The sequence below is a fragment of the Leptodactylus fuscus genome, chromosome 1 (genome assembly GCF_031893055.1).
Source record: "Leptodactylus fuscus isolate aLepFus1 chromosome 1, aLepFus1.hap2, whole genome shotgun sequence".
Taxonomy (NCBI): domain Eukaryota; kingdom Metazoa; phylum Chordata; class Amphibia; order Anura; family Leptodactylidae; genus Leptodactylus; species Leptodactylus fuscus.
Window position 1 is genome coordinate 27,532,282 of NC_134265.1, and position 21,530 is coordinate 27,553,811.

Here is a 21,530-nt window from a genome sequence, read left to right on the forward strand (position 1 = left end):
GATTCGTCGACGGTCAATATCCATACAATTGTATAGAAAAAAAAAACAAGGGCTACAACGGCGTGCATGTTGGTTCCTTGATGTGGACCGGCCACCTAGTCGATTGTTATAGCAGCCAGTGATGGAGTCCAAAGAGAGCGCAGTCAATCAGAAACTGCACTTCGAGCCCCATGTCCTTAGTAGATCGGTACAGTCCACCACATGGCTGCCTCCATTTTGTTTTAGGTACTAGTGTCAGAAATTGGAGCATGGTTCAGTGTCATATTCCAAGGATCGCCTGCTCCGACAAAGAACGGCTGAGGGGAGATATTCTCATTGTGTGCCAAAGAGAAAGCGTAAAGTCCGCCATGCCTGTCCGACTCCAGGCGTGTTCTCTCTAGAAGTTTCATGTGAGTCTCCTCATACTGTTTGTCCAAGTCTTGCAAATTTAGAATGTTTTTAGGTTCTTCAAGTAGATGTTTTGGGCTAGGCCCCGGTACACTAATAGTCCCATTGGCCCTGTTGTTACCACTCTCTAGATTTGGTGGCATCATAACAAAGGCCTCGTCTTCTGGCCGGTTGTTGCGGGTAAACAGTAGACTGGAGGTTCTCCAGTAGGCTGGCTTCCGGCCTCTCCTGGGCCTGGACATTCGACAGCTCTGTCTCTTGATGTGACGGTGGAGGTGATCAGACCTGGTGAAGCTCTTGTAGCAGAATTCGCACTGGTAGGGCCGGATCCCCGTGTGAATGCGCATGTGGTTCTTAAGGTCATAGTTATGGACAAATTTAGCGTTGCAGTGGATGCACAAATATGGCCGCTCCCCGGTGTGTTTCCGCATGTGAATCTTCAGCTTGTCCTGCCTGAAAGAATAAGAGGTCTATGTTTATTTACCTGACAAATTCCATAAAACTACATCTATCTATCTATCTATCTATCTATCTATCTATCTATCTATCTATCTATCTATCCATTATCCTATGTATCTATCTATCATCTATCTATCTGGGGATGTGTCCATAGCAGCACAACCCTTTTAAGCTTGGCATATAAGTCTTAATGGTTGTTCGTAGTCTTGGACTGGCTCACAGGCAAATCCCTTGGGAGGCCCCTGACCCTTGGAAAGTAGTTGGTCCTAGCCCCCAAACTTCTATGCAGCATGCCATAGTACAGTTAGGCATTGTACAGCATCTCATACAGCCCATGTGCCCATATAATAAACTGGGTAGAATATTTAAAAAGCTGCCCAATTTATTATATACTAGCAGGAGGACCCGGCTTCGCACGGGTATATTTTATTTTTTGTTTGTGTACTAGCCCCATAAGAATTTCCCAGTTTTGCACTGGTGTATTTTGTATGTCGTTTGTGTCTGTCTATAAGCGTCATGTGATTATGTGTATCTCAGTTTGGATATCAGTGAAAAACCTGTGATCAGTTGTTATGGAGACCTGGAAGTAAAGCTGTGTGTATGTGACCTTGTGTAACAGTGTCAATCACAGCCCCCTGCCCCTTTAAAGCAGACATACAACAGTGAAAAAATGGCTAGGTTGCTATTGGAAACCTTGAGCAAAGCTCTAAAGCTTTGATGTGTGATATTGTGTGCTGAGCCACGTGTCTAATCCTTCAACGTGTGACACTGTGTGCTGAGCCACATATCTAATCCGCTGATGTGTGATACTGCGATCTGAGCCTAGAATCTAATCCTCCTACGTGTGTGACTGTGCACTGAGCTGCAGATCCAATTCTCCGACGTGATACTGTGCACTGAGCCACATATCTAATCCTTTGAAGTGTGTTAATGTGCGCTGAGCTGTGTATCTAATCCTCCAATGTGTTATGCTGTGCGCTGAACCATGTATCTAATCCTCCAACGTGTGATACTGTGCAATGAGCTGCGTATTTAATCCTCCGACGTGTGATAGTATGTGCTGAGTCACGTATCTAATCCTCTGATATGATAGTTGGAATATGAGTGAAAGACTTGCAGGTTTGTATTGACTAATGCAGGTCATTGTTTTGAGAATACTGTATCTCAGAAACGGTTCATCCTAGACAGCTGAGACCCGATCTAAAACCTTCCCGGACACCTGATGTATCTGTGTGCCAAATTTGGTGAAGATCGGTCCAGACGTTTGGTCGCGCATAAAGAACAGACAGACTGAGATGACATCTAGGGAAAGAGACAGATTAACCACTATTGTCCCTCCTGGGCCCCAGCCTCTTACTATCATTGTGGGGCCCTCATCATCAATCATCTTGCTCACAGAACTAAGTGGGCTAAGGCAAGGGGTAGGTAGCAGGCTAAAAACATGGGAGGGCAGGTAATAGTTACATACAGCAAGTGGCCCCAGAATGAATCCTACTGTTAGGCCCTAGACACTCCAGTCTGACCCTAGGCACTCCAGTCTGACATTGTTTTTATTGCCATTATATGTGACATTATAGCGGCACATTTAGGGACTAAGCTTCTTTATAAAGGTGAGTATGAGTGCAGATGAGTTGGGCTCCTGTCCTTATACCAGTGACAACAGTTCCGCCTGTGTCGCCATAATGGAGACCATATATAAGTATAGAATATCTGGGCACTGTGCAATATACAGTGTGTTATACACAGGCCAGAACTGTACACTAGGAGACTCTATCAGGATCCTCGGCCAAGTACTCCACATTGTAATGTTTTATTACACAGCCAGTTTCTGGCACAGAACCATCACCCCGGCTGGAAAGACACCAGATAAGACACGGACGTAGCTGTGAACAGAAGGAGAACATGTTATAACTGACATTGTGTTAGCAACACAGATAATAATGGGATTCCTGCAGCCCAGTGCAACAAACAGCCCGGCCTCGGGGATGGGAGAAGAAGGGGGGTGGGGCGATGGAGAACATTTACAGTCAGTGAATAGATAGACAAGGGATATTTTTTATTTTTTTTTAATGTTGGAACTATTTATTTTATACTTTTGCATTTTTTCCAGGGGGTGGCCATATTGGAGTGACACATGACTTGTCCATATAGAGTGCAGCAAGTAGAGATGGGGGAACTGATTCATTACGAGGTGAGTTCAACCCCAACCAGAGCCCTCAATGGTGACCTCAAGCGCATGAGACCCAAAGAGAGAGTGCCAGACACAGCAAGGAGGCCCATAAGAGGCAACGTGAGTATAAATGGTTATATTTTTTACACCTCCCCCGGAGCTCCACCTATTATACTCTGGGATCTGAAGAGACCCCACAGTATAATGATGTCACTTCTGGTTCTATCCAAACTCGTTTGACCCGAACGAATCAGGGACCAAAGCCATCCAATATTACTAACAAGTCAAGGTATAGATTGTGTTGCGTGCCCAACATAAATTGGATAGACAAAATTAGGTGGGGAACCCTAGTGAAGGACGCATTAAAATATATTCTTTATTAAGAATTAATTAAAAATCCCAACGTGATCAAACTACGAAAATTGGTCTGGACAATATGAGATATATAGGGGGTAATATATGAGATATATAGGGGGTATTGGCTCAACAATCACTGTAATAGCGAGATCACTAGAGGCAAACACCCGCCAACCGATGTATAGTATAGCTTGATAACCCTATGTCTCACAGCCAATATAACGTTGTCGTCCCCATGACAAATAGCCACAATGTCAAAAATGTTAAAAATTGCCCTCAATAAAGGGGTAGGGGTATGAAGATGTGGCCTCCATCCTTATATTCCGCCACTAAATCGTTACAATGATACCCTCACCATAAACTAAGATAGGGCTATAGCATTAACTAATGTACATTGCTTACAAATAGTAGCACTTCGATGATGTAATTAGAATGTCAGTGTCTCAAGTGTGCACACCAATAGAGGGCGCTGACTGAGAATGTGCAAGTCTATCTTCCATGATGTAATTAGGGTCAGGGGATAATCGTACACATCAGGGAGAGTGTGTGCCTACATAGGCAGTACGGAGACTTACAAGTCATTCCTGCTCCGCTAGGGATTCTGGGTAAAAAATACTGGAGAATAGATTTGCATATGATATAATTAGGAAGACAGAGTCTCAGTCAAACAACCCTATAGAGGGCGCTCCCTTTAACATCATGCCGACCTTCTCAGAGGCCTTTGTTTGCAATGATGTTGGGATTATACCAGACGCAGTCTTCTCAGCCAAGGATAGCCGTTTCGATGTATTTGCATCTCATCAGCTTGGCGTAGAGAGGACTGATCTGGCAGAGCCCTCTATAGGTGTGTTTGACTGAGACTCTGTCTTCCTAAATACATCATGGAAGATAGACTTGCACATTCTCAGTGAGCGCCCTCTATTGGTGTGCACACTTAAGGTTCTGTCTTCCTAATTACATCATGGAAGTCAGATTTACATATTCTTGCCATGTTTCTTTGCAGTGGAGTGCTCATGGCTTAATAAGACTCCACACACCTATATGGTGGTCTCTCCCTATGGAGTGACGATATCCCCTTAATAGTAGCACTTCTTCATAGTGGAAAAAAGAAGCGATATGCTCGATCTTGCTGCAGCGTCCGCTCGAGACACGCTCCTGTTTAGGCCCATTTATTCGGGCCTAAGGCTGAGTTCACAAGGGGTATTTTGGTCAGGATTTTGAGGTGGAATCAACCTCAAAATCCTGACAAAAAAACCCGCTTCCATTAAAATCAATGGGAGCCGGTCAGCTCTTTTTCCCGGGAGCGGTTTGTTCCGGCTCACAGAAAAAAGAAGCAATGTGCTCATTCTTTCAGGCGGATTTGCCTCGTGACCTCTGCCTGAAGACACTCCCTCCTCCCGACTAGACCCATTCATTTGGGCCTAATCTGGAGCGGAGTGCACTGCACCGGCATCCAGTGGCGGCTACCCACCCGTCTTTTGGACCGGAATCTGAGGCGGCCTCCGCGTAAAATTCTGGTCCAAAGTATCCCGTGTGAACCCAGCCTAACCAGAAGCGGGATGCCGCGACAGAAATAAACACATGGCAGAAAACTTTTCCGCCGTGTAAACTAGGCCTAATACGGCACAATGTAAAAACCTTCCCTCTCTCAGGCTGTCACTTCTGAGTCTGACTTGTATAGTCGATCACATGATTATAAAGTCATGAAAGTGTTTCATTCCCTTCATGTCATCTCCTGCTGCCTCCTGCCCATGTACATCTTACCGCAGGACATGTACTATAGAGATGGCTGTACTTGTCACCCAGTCCTCTCCATGGCAGGGAGATCAGTTAGATATATTCATTGCATTGAGCTTCATCTTCTGCACTGATCTGACAGGTGAGATTTGGGCTGAAGTGGGGGGGATGAAGCATGTAACCACACAGCTCCCTCTGTAATTGAGTAAAGTGCTTTATCATCTCTTTTTCCAATCATTATGGAAGCGATCAGAGGGCTCTGGCTCTGCTGGCGGTCAGGGGGTCTGGCTCTGCTGGCGGTCAGGGGGTCTGGCTCTGCTGGCGGTCAGGGGGTCTGGCTCTGCTGCCGGTCAGGGGGTCTGGCTCTGTTGCCGGTCAGGGGGTCTGGCTCTGCTGGCGGTCAGGGGGTCTGGCTCTGCTGGCGGTCAGGGGGTCTGGCTCTGCTGGCGGTCAGGGGGTCTGGCTCTGTTGCCGGTCAGGGGGTCTGGCTCTGCTGGCGGTCAGGGGGTCTGGCTCTGTTGCCGGTCAGGGGGTCTGGCTCTGCTGCCGGTCAGGGGGTCTGGCTCTGCTGCCGGTCAGGGGGTCTGGCTCTGCTGGCGGTCAGGGGGTCTGGCTCTGCTGCCGGTCAGGGGGTCTGGCTCTGCTGCCGGTCAGGGGGTCTGGCTCTGCTGCCGGTCAGGGGGTCTGGCTCTGCTGCCGGTCAGGGGGTCTGGCTCTGCTGCCGGTCAGGGGGTCTGGCTCTGCTGCCGGTCAGGGGGTCTGGCTCTGATGCCGGTCAGGGGGTCTGGCTCTGCTGCCGGTCAGGGGGTCTGGCTCTGCTGCCGGTCAGGGGGTCTGGCTCTGATGCACCCCCGGACTGTAAACTAGCAGGAACTTTTTGCCAAGATTTGTTTTGTTAAAAGTTTGTGTTATAGTTCGAAAAATACAGTAAATATTTTTTTCCATTGTTATAGGCCCATAAGGTCTTGTGTTTTTGTGGGATAAGTTGTATTTTTTAATGGTAACATTTAATGTAATGCATAATGTATTGAAAACCATAGAATTTATTTAAAAACTAGCATCTGCCTGCGACTTCGTCTGCGGGTTGGCGTGGGTGCTGAGCCGCTTGTATTTAGCGAAGTGGTGTTGGTTAGGATCCGCCATGTGGCCCCCCCTCCCTTGCCTCTGGCCTAGCCGCATGGCCTCGCTACCTACCGCCTGTTCCTGGCTTCCCCCTTCTCACCCGCGAACCTGCCCCCTTCCTCCCCTGCACCCATGCCCCTGCTCCCCCTGGCGCCCTTGCCCCATCCTGCACCCACTCCCTCCCGCGCCCCCTTCCTCCCGGGGCCTACCACCCCTATCCCGCGGCCCCCTGGGCCTCCATCCCCGGCCCCCCTCCCGGGGGCCCCTCTTTACATTTCTCTTTTCTTCATTCACTTTATTTTGTTAATGAATAAAAATAAATCATTAAGACTTATGGAAAGATTCTTACCTGCCTAAAACATTTGCATAGTACTTTGTGCGTGTATGTGTATATATATATATATATATATATACATAGCTGTGTGTGTTAAAAAAGCGCTGAAGAAATAAGCAAAATCTCTCTTTAAATAAAAATTCAATAAAACAAAAAAAAAAGTTTCTGATCAGTATCCAGCTAAACCACTAGATGGCACCAGATGTTTATTGACTGTTCGTGATTCGCCTGATGGCGGTGTTGGGAACTTCTGCTTCCTGAGAAGAACTTTCTGAACCCATTCTCAAAACAGACCTTGAAATGTGTGAATGTTGCTTAAAGGTACAGAGCGAATATCACCCCCAGTAGATAAAGCAAACATTACATGACAAGCTGGAAGAATATTTGTAATGTTTATAGGAGTCGCCACTTGGCTATACCCCAGATCGCCTTTAAAAGGGTTATCTAGGGAGTAATAATACATTACTTGTACTGGTTAAGCTTTATTACTAATATACACCCGTGTCCTCTGAAGCCTCATTCAGTTCCCGTGAAGTGGAGGGCAGCTGGGGAGGCCAGAACTCTTGTTCGTGCCAGCACTCCGACTCTCGGTCACGTGACCAACTCCCCTCTACTCATCAGGCCTGTGGCAATGGATTCAGTGATGTCAGTGAGAGACAGAGTGGCTGCAGGGGAGGCAGAGGTACCAGAGTTCTGGCCTCCCCAGCTGCCCTCCACACAGGGATGTATATTAGTAATAAAGCTTAGCCAGTGAAGAGAAAGCACCAGTAAGCTTTATTACTCCCCAGATAACCCCATTATAGGGGTTGTTCAGTTTAGAAATACCCTTTTTCCATACACCAAGGGAGAGTCCTTTTTTCAGGTTCCTGGGACCTGGAACATATGTTGTTACGAAGAGTGTCTCATGTCCTGTCCAGCATTATACAAGCAACCCATTGATTTGAATGGACACTGTGTAATGCTTCATTTCCCCTATGGTGGCGCTGCAGGGATATTGAACACTTACTGCCAGGTTCTCCTGCCGATTGCTGATCGGACAATTTATTGTCTGCGAACCCTCTTATTAAGTAGGATTTTTTTTCCTGCTAAGAAGATAGAAGTATATACTGTATACTTCTAGATACTCATATAACAGCTACTTTCTATTGGGTTCTCACCTGGTGAATCGGACCTCACAGATACTACACATGTATGGCTTCTCTCCCGTGTGTGTCCTCATATGTCTTGGAAGTTTTCCGGCTCCCATGATGACCTTATGACAGATCGGACATTGTTGGGAAGCCTTTGGCTTTATTTTCCTCTCTTCTTCCAAAGGCCATGGTGGAAACATACCCAAGTGAGCAGCACTGAGAAAGCTAAGATAGGCACTGTAGTCCATTTCTGCCTTTATCTGCCCAAAGTGCTTGGAGGAATGGTCCAGGATCATGTCTTTGAAGAAATCAGTGGAGAAGGGAAGGGTTGGGATCTCATCGTTTTCCTCCTCCTTAATTTTCTTGTCTTTGATCACGAGATTTAGTGGCCCAATATCGACTTGCTGCTCTTGGAGTTGGGAAAAAGCTGCCAGATCTCCATTCCAAAGCTGCGGAAAAAAGCCTGGAACAAAATGAGATATGGTTGGCCTTTTGTCTGCCATGTTGTTTTTGGGATGAGAGTCCTCACTTAACAAAGACTCAATGGAAAAGTCCTTGACAGCACTTTGGTGGCCAGAAGAATTATGGGTGGAAAAGTATTGGGTTGGTAAGTCCTTCTGAGATCCATGGTAGGTTTCTTCTGGATGGTCCGACGCAGGAGGACTTTGATGGCAGCTACTTTCCTGAATATCCATTTGGTTCTCCTGGTTCACAAAGTCTTTAGTGTCCTCTTCATCCTCATCATCATCTTCATCATCTTCTTCCTTCTCCTCCTCTTCTTCTTCTCCATCTCTCGGTGCCTCAAGGATCTCCAGGCAGACATTGATAATACACTGGATCTCCAACATCTCAGCCGCATCCAAGATATGTTTGACATTGGACGTGGTGATCGTGAGCGTTGACGTATAAGCAAATTCCAATATAGCAGAAAACGCTTCTGGTTTAACAAAGTCAATTTCATAAATGTAGGGTTGGTCAATGACCGATCCAGTGGTGAAAAGCTTCTTGAAATATTTACTGCAGGCGGCTAGAACGGATCTGTGCGTCCGGTACTCTTGGTCCTGGATGATGAGGATGACGTCACAGAGGAAGCCGTCATGGCGCTGTTGATTGAGGCCACATAGGATGTCACTGCTGTGGTTGGGGAATGGAATGCCGATCAGATCTTCATCGCCACTTGCCATGTTCTCATGAGTGGTCCTATAATAGAGGAAATTCGAGATCAGTATAGGAATGTGAGGTATCATATACAGAATTATCAACCCAAATTACTTTATGAGTAGGCTATGACTAGAGAACCATGGTTGGTAATGGCCATGATTGGTAATGGCTCATAAATAGTTCCAAGTTCTAAGATATTTGCCAGTAGATTAGAAGGAACGCTGCTGTTCCCATCTCCTTGAGCTCCATTTTGACTACCGGTGGGGAAAACCTCAACATGTAAGGCCAAACGTGGACATACAGATGCAGGCCCATAACATTTGAACCTCTCCGGAGACCTAGCTATGATTTCTCAAGCACCTTTATACTGAGTATCCGTCTTACAGGCTATTTTATTTGGCCTGTAGAACCAATGCAAAGCCTTCTTTACGTGACAACCTCATCCTGTTGGTGTAGTTGGGCCGGGACACGATGAGGTTGTTGATGATGTTACTCTGGATGGTGCAGTTGTCCTTTCCCAATAGGACTTAAGCGTACCATGACTTCATGCCTAATGCAGTCATTTATTAAGCCACGGCTCCACCCACTCTGATGGATATTAGAAAAAATTTCCAATAATTGTTACTAATCTTTCTACTTTTTTTTTTTTCCATTTAAAGGGCATTTCCACCCAAAATATAAAATTGTCCAAAAATCACAAAACAAGATTGCCACTAGATTCTGGTGACCATATTGGATTTACTTACATATGTTGGCATATGGGATGGGCATGTGGGAAGTACAGCCATATTGAATCAGCTTCTCAGAAACAGACAAAACGATTAGTTTGCCCCTTTCTGTTGTCACCTTTGCCAAAATATCACTGCCACAACTGAATGTAACAGTAGGGTAGGGGATGTGTCTGATTCCTGGGGATCGACCATGAGAACAGGGGTCCCCGAGTCCGAAGACGTGACCAGCACATAATGTGCCCAAGTAACATAGATAATGGCAGAGAAACCAGAAGATACAGTTTTGCCCACTCTTGTGAGACTCGAGGAGGTCACCACTTTTGTCAATAGGTTCCAAAATCAAATTATCCCCTATCCAATCCAATCCATCCAATCCAACTATATTATAAATGTGAAAGTTTGTGTGTTTGTTCCTCAATCACGCCTAAACGGGCAAACGGATTTGGCTGAAATTTCGCACATACATACCTTGGGTCCCGGATTGAAACATAGGCTACATGGTATCCCCGTAGACCACCGGAATACACTTCCGCGAACGATGATTTTCACTTTGGAATTCGCTGAAGGACCTGAGATGACGTCATCCCAGGCCCTTCAGCTGCTCACCCAGTTGGCTGCCGCTTCTCTGTGGGCGAAGCTATTGGCTGGCCAGCATGCAGAAGAACATGGCGTCTCTGAGAGGTCCGGAACGTCCGTACTGTGAGGCAGCGAGAAGTGTACCAGCTGCCCCGCCTGTGTGGGCTCGGCGCGGGACCGCAGTGCTCTGCCGTGGCCAGACAGGGGGTCCCCTGCACCGCTGTGTGGAACGCCGGTTCCGCCTGCTTTCCCACAGCCTATGGAGTCTGCATGTCAGTCAGGGATGTAGCCTATGTCTGCAGTCCCACACAGTGTCAAGTCGCCACCTGTGGTGAGTGCACCCTGTCATTCGGCAGGAGAGTTAGGGGAGTTTGAGGAGGGGGAGGGAGGGGTGCTGAGCGAGAAAGGGGTGTAGAGGGTGTGGGGGTTGCTGGTCCAGCAGAGGACACGGGAAAGGGGGAGGCTGGGGAGGTAGAGCCAGGGGCCCCTGGGAGGGAGAGGGGGCAGGGGCACCACGGAAGTTGCCACGGACGGGATGGGGGTACAGGGCTTGCCGTGAGGGGGGGGCTGGGGCCATGAGAGACAGAGGGGGGCCGGAGGCGCCGGGGCCGGAAGCGGCATCAGTGTGGGGGACCAGCGTGGACGGGTAGAGCAAGGGGCAGCCGTTAGGTAGAGAGGCCGCGGGGCCAGGCGAGGAGCATATGTGGCCAGGGCGCACAGGGGTGGATGTGGCGGCGGCGGATCCAAACCAATGGCGCCTGCCTAAATGTTACCGGCTCAGCGCCAACGCTAACCTGCAGACGAAGTCGCGGGCAGATGCTAATAGGGGATAACTTACAGATCAGTGGGGGTCTGATCGATCAGGAGAATGGAGTAGTGGTCAGGCAGTACACGCACCACCTCATTAAAAGGGAGTCAAAATGTACTTCGGCAATCTCCGACACTGCATTGAAATGAATGGAACGGTGCATGCGCCGTCCACCACTGCTGAGCGGTCATATCCCCACTGATCTGCCAGTTATACTCTACACTATGGATATTGTGATAATTTACTTGGAAGAGAAATCCTCTTTAAGGTTGGGGTCCCACATGGCGTAAATGGGACAGTAAATGTACAGTGAATGGGATTCTAGCAAATACGCACTGCGGATGCGCCATGGTTTCCAAAAGCATTGTGCTTTTGGAAATCGCAGCATATCAATAATACAGAGACACCAGCAGTTTCCCTATAGGTATAATGGAAGCAGAAAGTCCACAGAAACTCCCCAAACAGAAACCCGAACGCAGATTTGAATAGAACCTATCTGCGCCACCACTACATCGTAACTAATGTCCTATAGAGTGCAGACACTATTACCTGGAGGGAGGCAATGGCCGCCTGGTGTAACACTACTACATGATAATTTCCTTTCTATCTGATGTAACCGGACCTCCCATGTCCTCCTGTGTTTTTCATTCCTCTGTGACTGGGGCACCTTTAAGTTGCACAGTGGAATTTACACGCTGCGCTGGCTTCCTTTTTCTTCATGGAAGATCAATGCATACAAGGGACCTTGTCCTGATCTCTGTCCACCTCCCACCCCCACACACCCAGATACTGTAGCAACACCAGTATGACTAGCATGTGGGAGCAGGAAGCCTGAGGCCATGGGAAAAAGGATGTGTAAATATTACCCTCCAGCTGCTAGGGGGGGCTACCTACCTCTGAGAGCCATTCAGGACCATGACCTTCTCTGCAGGGACAGTTAACCCTCTACACGATCATTTCCCATCATATAATGCGGCCATAAGCACTATGGATATATTACTCTAGAACTGACTAGGTACTTGGACCATCACAGGGCAACAGGTTGCAGACTACTCCTGTAAGGCCCGGTCTCACTGGGGTCTGGTCAGTGAGATACAGTGCAACTGAATATTGGATGGATTTTAAAGGGGTTAAAAATATCTATCCTCTATCCAACAGCTATGGAGTGAATGGGAACAGGGGCTCATCTCCATCCACTAGGGGGTTGGGCCACTTTTTGTGCAACTGAATTCCCAGTGGGGATAAAGCACCTCCACTCTTAGGTTGTGAATGTGTGGGGGGGGTGGGGGTGGGGTCTCAGATATCAGACCATGGATCAGCAATTTATATTCTATCCTGAGTTTGTGGATGATTCTGCCTTACTTAGACATCTAACAGTACGATAAAGCTGTCATGATATCTCTCACCCTCTAATGATAATGAGATGACTCTGCTCATCATGTCCCAATCTATACGGTAAAGCTGACAAGTGAACAACAGAAAAGGTCAGCTTATTGCAACTCTTTAGAAGCCAGTGTAGAACTATTTCAAGATATAAAGATTAGAAGAAACCTCACCAAAACATTCATTATATATAATTTAAATAATATATATATTTTATACAATCCTATCTCCACCGCACTGCTACAGCCACATCAAAGCTGTATTTACTGGTTACACACACACGTGGACATAATTGTTGGTACCCCTTGTTTAATGAAAGAAAAACAACAATAGTCACAGTAATAACTTGGGTGCCCCCAATGCTGCGAGTGAACTCTCTCCAGCGCCGCCTCCATCTTCTTCCGCAACAATACTGTGTAAGCGGCCATTTTCTTGTGGCCTGTGGGCACGTGCAGTCTGCTCTTCCCAAGGCCTAGAAGTCTGAAACCTGCACCGGAAGAAGACGGGTGAAAAGGATGTTGCTGAAGAAGATGGAGGCGGCACTGGAGAGTTCTCTCACAGCATTGGGGACGCCCCCAGTGCTGCTTGAGCGCTGGGGCCCGCCCCCAGTGCTGCGAGAGAACTCATTTACATGCCGACAAAAAACGGGATTTATACCGAACGGCGGCGCGGAGACGACAACGAAATGTAGGAGAAGAATAGCCTTTCTTAAAGCTATTCCTACGTGATACTCATAAAAATATGTGTTTGAAAGATAGGATCCTATCATTTCTGTCCAGGCCTGTTTCATGAGGTTTTATTTAAAAAAAAAAAAAACTGTTGAAGCGAAAAGCAATTTTCATAGAATTTTTATTTATTATTACTTCTGTCAGATTCAAGTTATTTCTGTGACTATTGTGGGTTTTTCTTTCATTAATTGAGGGCGACCAACGATTTTTCCACGTGTATATATAATATTTTTAATTTTTTTTTTTTTTACCAGGTTCATCGCTATGTTCTTGCCTAAAACACAATCATATGATATCTAGCGATGGCGAAAGATCGGATTCCGCAATAACGTCAACTCATTAACCCCTTAATGCAAACCAGGTCACATGGGCAGAGTGACTCCTTGATGGGTTGTTCTTAGTATTCCTACAGGTTGTGACTCAGTCCGCCGGGGATTGTGACGCCTTATTATTAATGATATTGTTTTCCATGCTATACCAGCCAAAGGCGTAACAGTCATGAATGTGCTGACAGCTATACTGACCATGAATCCAGGGGGCTGGGACCTTACAATACCAATGAATGAGCGGAGCGGTGTTACGCTGCCATCTGTCCTACTATGAATATTCCCATGGTGCAGTCATATATATACCTGACACCAAAGATATCAGAGTGCCGGACTCCAAGGAAAAAAACTAAAAACTGGCCATACACATTCAGCATCAGACATAGGTTCCTTGGCCCCAAAATTTGTAATAATATCAGGAGCTCACCCTCATACAAACCCTATAAATAGACCATAGTAACCTCTAGATTTGGGTGTCTTCTGCTGGACCATTATTGTCTTAGACCCTGGGCTCACCGGAGGTTCCTCTGATAGGCCAGGCCAACAACCAGCTATCTAATGTCCCAAATTTCCCCCATTGACAGATGTCAGGCAGAAAGGAGAATCAGACATGTTATATTTGTTCCTACAGGAAATAACAGGGTCATACTGAGCTTTGGCCCCTTTATCAGACTGGCTTGAGCGTTACATAATATCTAACCCGTACTGTGAAACTAAAAAGAGAATCTTTTATCGATTTCTGAATTTTAACAGTTTCCAGGGAAGGGGAGTGCCTGCCAATATGGCTGCCATTACACTGCCAAAAGGACTGGTCACCCAGCTCCTACGCTGACACCCCACAAAGGCTGTGCACGCTACAAAATCTGTAACAGGGTCCCCACCCACTATGTATCCCTCATACCCCATAGAGCGATTTCCTCTTTTGCTCCCAACAGAACGCCTGTGGATTTATCTCCTCCCTTGCCCCCATTCCCACAGAGTCCCTGCCCTCCTGCTGTCCTCCCCCCAGTACTGTCACAGAACCCCTTTCCAGGTTGCCTCTTCCCCCAGTCTACCACATCTGCCATTTTCCTAATCCCCAGGCCATTCACCTGCACAGTCCTGCCCCCTAATATCTCCCCTTCACATCCCAACAGTGCTCCTTCATAGGGCCTCTGCCATATTGCTCCCTACTGCAAAATCTGTAATCCAGCTCCCAACTTACTATGTACCCTTCCTACACCCCCACTGAGACCCTTCAAATCCACTGGCTCTGCTTTGTCCTTGACAGAGTGCCTGTCCCCTTATTGTCTTCTACCCTTGCCCCCATCCCCACATTAATCTGTCTTCCCCGTGTTTCCACAGATCCCCTGCCATGTTGCTTCTTCCCCATGCCCACTACACCTGCCACTTTTACCCCTTCCCCGACAGTGCCCCTTCCTACCTTGTGTCCGTAGCCCTCTATAGGACCCCTGCAAGACTACTACTCATTGCAAAATCTGTAAGAGGATCCTCCACCGACTCTTACTCCATATCCAAGTACTGTCTCCTCTTTTTCACTCTACATAGTGCTGTCTACTTATTGTCTTCACCTTTGCCCCCATCCATATGGAGCCCCTGCCCACCTGTTGTCTTCCCTTCAGTACCTCCACAGATTTCCCTGCTAGGTTCCCTCTTGATCCAGTCAACCATACCTGCCATTTTTCTAATCTCCAGCCACCTCTCCCACCTAATGTCTGTCAACTAATGCGTCGCCATTACCTTCCAACAGTGCCCCTACCTACCTACCATCCCTGTCCCTTCACAGAGCCCATACCCAGGGGTGAACCTGCCCTTTTTGCCGCCCGAGGCGGACGACAGAAAGCCGCCCCCCCCTTCCCCGGGAGGAGGGGGCTGAGCAGAGGGGGGCGTGGTGGAGGGGGCGTGGCAAACCGAGGGGCGTGGCTTAGAAGGGTTTGCAGGCAGAGAGCAGGCAGGGAGAGGACCTGCTCTCTGCCTGAGCGTGAGGGGAGGCCGCTGGAGCAGCGCTGCTCCAGCGGCCTCCCCAATTCTCCCCAATCGGTGCTAAGCCAGTCCAGGACAGCTTGTCCTGGACTGGCTTAGGTAAGCAAAAATGCCGCCCTCCCTGGGGCCCTGGCATAGCGCCGCCTGAAGCGGTCGCTTCAGGTTGCCTCATGGGAGGTTCGGCGCTGCCCATACCAGGTTGCTTTTCTCATTTTCTGTTCCTCTATTCCATTCCACCAAATTAGAACTTTACATTAGGGTTGAGCGATCCGGATCGGAAAAGATCGGATCCCGATCGGCGATCGAGCAAATTTCACGATCGGGATCGGCTGGAAAATGATCGAAAATCGGATTTTGAAATTTCAAGATCGGCTCAACCCTACTGTCTATATAATACACAATTAGGGTTGAGCGATCCAGATCGGGAAAAATCGGATCCCGATCGGCGATCGAGCAAATTTCACGATCGGGATCGGCTGGAAAATGATCGAAAATCGGATTTTGAAATTTCAAGATCGGCTCAACCCTACTGTCTATATAATACACAATTAGGGTTGAGCGATCCAGATCGGGAAAAATCGGATCCCGATCGGCGATCGAGCAAATTTCACGATCGGGATCGGCTGGAAAATGATCGAAAATCGGATTTTGAAATTTCAAGATCGGCTCAACCCTACTGTCTATATAATACACAATTAGGGTTGAGCGATCCAGATCGGGAAAGATCGGATCCCGATCAGCGATTGAGCAAATTTCACGATCGGGATCGGCTGGAAAATGGTCGGAAATCAGATTTTAAAATCGATCCTGAAATCTCAAGATCGGCTCAACCCTACCTTACATACCTACAACATAGCATTTGTCCCTACAGAATCCTGCCAACTTGTATAATTTTCTCTCTCCAGACCCTCTACATGGGAGGGCAGGGACCCAAACTCTTACGCTACTTGGGGCCCAGAAATTCCTTATGGCACCCCTGTGCACACCCCCTTCACTGACTTGTTTATAACATATGTTCATCTTTGCAAGAAACTTGGCAAAAAGTTCATCCGAAAGTTTCCTATTTCCCGGTGATATGTTGGATTTTAAGGGTTAATGTTCCTTTTAGCTGCAAAATAGAGGATAATTTTGAGAATAAGAAACCTTCTCCAATCCCTGTGCACACTCTGCAGTGCCTGTCATTAAGATCAGTGGCCCTTACATTGCCCCGCGCTTCGATTTTTCATGTTGTATAGGAAGAAGACGTTCACAGGTCGATATTTAATTGAGAAATAGAAGAGGATCCTGTTTATTCAGTATATACAGAAGGCATTAATTGGCGAGGTGCGCTGCCTGCAGCCATTGTCCTGGTTAACCTTGATATATTGTAGATCAATACAGCAATAAAAATATAGCCATCTCTCCTGGAATACTAGAAAAGTGCTCAAAGAAAGTAATTGTTTTCTTAATCTTAGGCCGTGTCCGACTCTGGGGAGACATTCGTTCTAAGTCCCAGACACATGATACTCCGGCTCATCGCACTCCCACGGAGAGACACAAAAATGGAAAGCAGGAAAATATTTATCCGATCGGTGACTATTATACTTCTTATAGCAAAATGAATACGCTGTGGCAAATAAGACCTTTTAAATGGGGGGGGGGGGTCCAGTTTAGAAATCCATTGACATACACTCTATGAGTGACTTTTCGGTTAATAAAGGGGGGTCCTCTATTTAGGATCTTCATCTCTCGGTAAGAGTGGTTACAAAGAGTGTCTCTCCCTCTGGAGGACCCATCCTGTCCTGCATTACATAGACAACCCATTGATAGGAGTGGACACTGTGTAATGTTTCATTTCTCCAGTGGTGGCGCTGCAGGGAAATTGAACACATACTACCAGGTTCCCCCACTGCTACAGCTGATCACTGGGGCTCTCAAAAGTGTAGCATTTTGTGATCAGGTTATTGCCAAGGGACCTTTCTAACCAGTGGCGTAGCTAGGAATGGCGGGGCCCCGTGGCGAACTTTTGACATGGGGCTCCCCACCCCAACCGACACCGGTTGGGGGCCCCAGAGTATAATAATCGGAGACCCGGGGGGAATAAAAACATAAACCACTGATTCTTACCTGTCCTGCAGTTCCTACGCTGTCGGCCTCGCTGCCGTCCTTCTTCAATGATGTCGGACGTCACATGACCTGGGACACAGGCCTGGTTCATGTGACATCAGAGACGTCAGACAACTAGGAAGGAGGCCCGGCAGGATTGTGGAGAGGTAAGTAACAGTGTTTTTTTTATGTTTCTTACCTCTCCTGGGCCTCCGATCATTATACTCGGTCTGCAAAAACCCCCGAGTATAATGATATTGTTTGTGGGGCCCGCGGTGTCATTTACCGATTTCGGCCCAGCCAGGATCGGTAAGTAAATAGGGCCCGTAAGGGCCTATTTAAAAAAAAAAAACGCAGCGGTAACGGCTGTCACCGGGCCCCCTAATGTCCCGGGCCCTGTGGCAGACGCCTCTGCTGCTATGGCGGTAGTTACGCCCCTGTTTCTAACAAGTAAGGATTGTCCAAAGTGCAGAACCCCTTTCAAGGGTTTTTCCAGGCTAAAAATATCTATGCCTATCCATTAATATTATTTTAGTGGGTGTCCAACTCTAACTTTACTCAGCAGTTGATACACAGAGAACAAAAGCAGGAAGCAGACAGCGCTGTACTCTGTGTAGTGGTCAGACCAGGTACTGCAGATCAGCTCCTATTCATTTGAATAAGCTCAGTTCTGCCACAACACAGAGAACAGCGCTGTCTGTTTTCTGCTCCATTAGCTGTGTAACAGCTGATCGATGGGGGGTCTCAGGTGTTGGATCCCCACTTATCTAATATTAGGCACCTCAGGCTTGTGCAAGCACTAACAGAGTTAAAGAATAGGAAGAGCCATTTCCAGAGAGGAAGAAATGTAAGTATGATGGGGTGAGGGTATATTGATGACGTTCCTTTTCCGAAATGGGGATACATAACGTCACCAGATTATTATCAGAAAGTGTGCCCCATTGATATGGGTAATTATAGATTTTTTAGGAAATTAGAGTTAGGTGGGCAGAAGGGGTTTAGTTTATTGATTCATTTTAATTTTATCCTTGACAACCCCTTTAAGAGCTGAAAATCTGCCCTCTATCAGTGTAGAATTGGGAACTTTCAACCTGTAGCTCAGGACAGGTGTGACCACTCGAGTGGCCAACTAGACGATTGCTTTGAGGTCCTGCAGACCAGGGGACATGCCTGTTGCCTCCCCTGTCGCCCCAGCTGCCAGTTTCTATTAGGTTAATCATTTTTTCAACTATTTTGCAAAAAAAACATCAAAAACAGACAGCAGCCTTATAAAGGGTATGGAGAATGTGGGGGGTGGGCCCTCTCAAAAATGCTACGAGGCCGAGAATTTTCTAGCTACACCCCTGGAGCTGATAATTGTGTTGCTGCTAGGCTTGACTCATACTGATACATTGTAACAAACCCTGGCACGTACACATTTACAGATTTGTTCCCACTCCCTAACAGCAGGCAAACAAGAAACAACTCTCAAAAGTGAGAAATGAGACAAGTAAAGAGCGGATGCAAAAATTCTCAGAATAATTGTAGAATAGTTAGACCTTTTATACAACATAAAACTGGAAACCTGATTTAAAGGAGATGTTTGGTGTACAAATCCAATTTTAAAAGCATCCTGCAAATTTAATGGGTTCTCTAGGTTGGTGAAAGAGTTAACAGAACGAGTCCTCTACTCAAGGGTCCTCATATCTGGTTACAAAGAACTTCTCTCACTCCGGAGACCCTGTCCTCTCCTGCATTACATAGGCAACCTATAGATTGGAATGGGCGCTATGTAACTCTTAAAGGGGACCTTTCACCACTTTCACAAAGTCCAACTCTTTGCATCCTTTAATAGGCGCCGTTCCACTGATTCCAGCACAGTTGGAATTTTTTCTCTAACCACCACCAATCCCGAGTTATGCTTTCTATTGTTAAGTGGGCGGTCCCTGAATCGGAGCAGAGAGTCTGGGACCGCCCACCAGACAAGAGAGCGCATAACTATACTGAAACTAACAGACATGATTGCTCAGGAACGGTGAGGGTTAGAGGAAAAATTCCAATTGCACCAGAATCAGTGAAAGGAGGCCTATTGAACACTACAAAGAGTAGAAGTTGGTAAAATGTCCCTTTTAATCTCTCTTGTGGTGGCACTATAGGAAAATTGAACACTTCTTATTAGGTTTCCCAGATCTTTTTTGCCATGTTAACAAGTAGGCATTGTCTAACACAAAGTACTTATAAAGGGCTACCCCAAGACCCAAGAAGGACAACCCCTTTAATAAGGGATAGGGTTCCCTTTCAGGATCCTCACCATTTAGCAGTGTTATTCATTTCCTTTGTAGTCCTGCTGCACGGTTACCTTACATTAGGTTCAGGGTTGGGGGTCCCCGCTTACTGTTGGAGGACCCTTTTAAATAAAACGTATTATCTACAGTATTATATCAGTTTTGTTTTTACATTTTGTGTTCACATTTTCATGTGTTTTAGTTTTGTGTTTTCTTACAAAAGTTACTGTATTTTTATATGTTTCCCTATTATTCCAGAATTTCGAAGCAACTCCCATGTAATGATTTTTGTTTCAGCGAGGGGGGGGGGGGATGTTTATTGCTGTCTGCTCTGTCTTCACTAGAGGGCAAAGCAAGTACAACAGTGAAGATATTAAATGCCCAAACACTGCCAAGAAGAGGAGGAGGAGGAGGAGGCGGCGGAGAGACTGAGACAGGCAGCGGCAAGAGGAACTTAGGGGCATCAATTAACCCATCCTCTGCCATATCAGGGCAAGTTTACCTTTATAGGAAATGTAGAAGAAATCTTACGGAGAATTACAAGTCTAAAGGAAGAGGAAGAGATAGAGAGTAAAGAAGGAAATCTAGGCTCCTTTAAGAAGCACATAATCTCCTTTTTACCTTAAAGGAAAACTAAGGCGATAGAAAAAAAATCATCAATGCTGCGGTGGCGATAAGATATATAGGGTTAACCCAGTACTGGAGCCGTGGGAAGGAACTTTTGAGATGGGTTAGGATACCCCTTTAATTATTTTTCCCTTTAACTGTGTAATCAATGAACCAAAAGTTACATTATTTTACCCCAAACCTTCCAAAACAAAGTCACTCATAGACCAAAAAGTGCATCAACTTTCAATGAACTGCACTGAACCAAATGAACTACACTGGCAAACCCGAGATACAACAGACACACAAGAAACAAAAAGTATAATCCTTAACCCTTCCATATAAAGTGAGAAGATTGCAAACAATCTGGCAGAAAGCAGTTTGTGTTGTACAGATATAGCAGAGCCGAGCTTGTCCTTTGGCACTGCCCCTGTGATATGTTCTATAGGACTTCGAAAACCTAGATCTTAATTTGAGTTATCACATGGGACAGCTAATGTCGTTCCAAAGATCTGAGTAGCCAGTTGAGCTCTGCTACATCTGTACTCCACAGATGTCACCACTTGCCTGTACCCCCAGCCTAGTGTCCATATCCTGAGATGCAGATACAGTACCTTGGTGTGTCTGTGGTGCTGGAGCTATGACCCCATTACAGCGGATTGGTGCAGTTTGCAGTCATTGGGTTCAAGCCTCTGCAGTCAGAGCTACGTACAGTAATCCAATGCAGGGAACTGACGAGACACCCAGTCCCTTAGGGTTAGACTGTGCTCCAGACAAGTCTGAGATTTTGGCATGTATTCTGGTCACACCACCTACTAAACAACCCTACTAGTTCCCCCCACCCAACAACATCAGCACGTCAGATCAGAAGGTAAAGACCAACCCTTGTGTCTTCATTCAGAACATGGAATCCGGGCCAAGAGTGTGATTGTAAACCTGCCTAATAGCCACACCCGAGCCAATAATCACACCGCCCAGCCCCAGCTTTCCCTGCTAATATCTCTGCTAAAAAAACAGTGCTGGTTCTGTGCTGTGCCCACTTTTGTTTAACCCTTGCCTTGTTGCTAGAGCCATCCAAATGTGAACTGTAATAATACTCTTGTACATAAGGGGCAGTATTATAGTAATTATATTCTTGTACATAGGAGTAGTATTATAGTAGTTATATTCTTGTACATAGGGG

General features: G+C 46.7%; 1 protein-coding gene across 1 annotated transcript; it reads right to left on the reverse strand.

Moving 5' to 3' along the window:
* Positions 1–215: 215 nt before the first annotated feature.
* On the reverse strand, positions 216–21,154 carry ZBTB7C (zinc finger and BTB domain containing 7C). Its single transcript, XM_075268829.1, has 3 exons — positions 20,962–21,154; positions 7,724–8,896; positions 216–840 (listed from the first exon to the last, which is right to left on the reverse strand). The coding sequence occupies exons 2-3, from the start codon at positions 8,878–8,880 to the stop codon at positions 222–224; spliced, it is 1,776 nt and encodes a 591-aa protein (XP_075124930.1). The 5' UTR covers positions 8,881–8,896; positions 20,962–21,154; the 3' UTR covers positions 216–221.
* Positions 21,155–21,530: the final 376 nt, after the last annotated feature.

Coding starts and splice junctions, on each gene's coding strand:
- ZBTB7C (XM_075268829.1), bottom strand. CDS start 8,880: ATGGCAAGTGGCGATGAAGATCTGATCGGCATTCCATTCCCCAACCAC. Junction 841..7,723: donor TGTGAGGTCCGATTCACCAG/GTGAGAACCCAA, acceptor TTATTCTTTCAG/GCAGGACAAGCTGAAGATTC.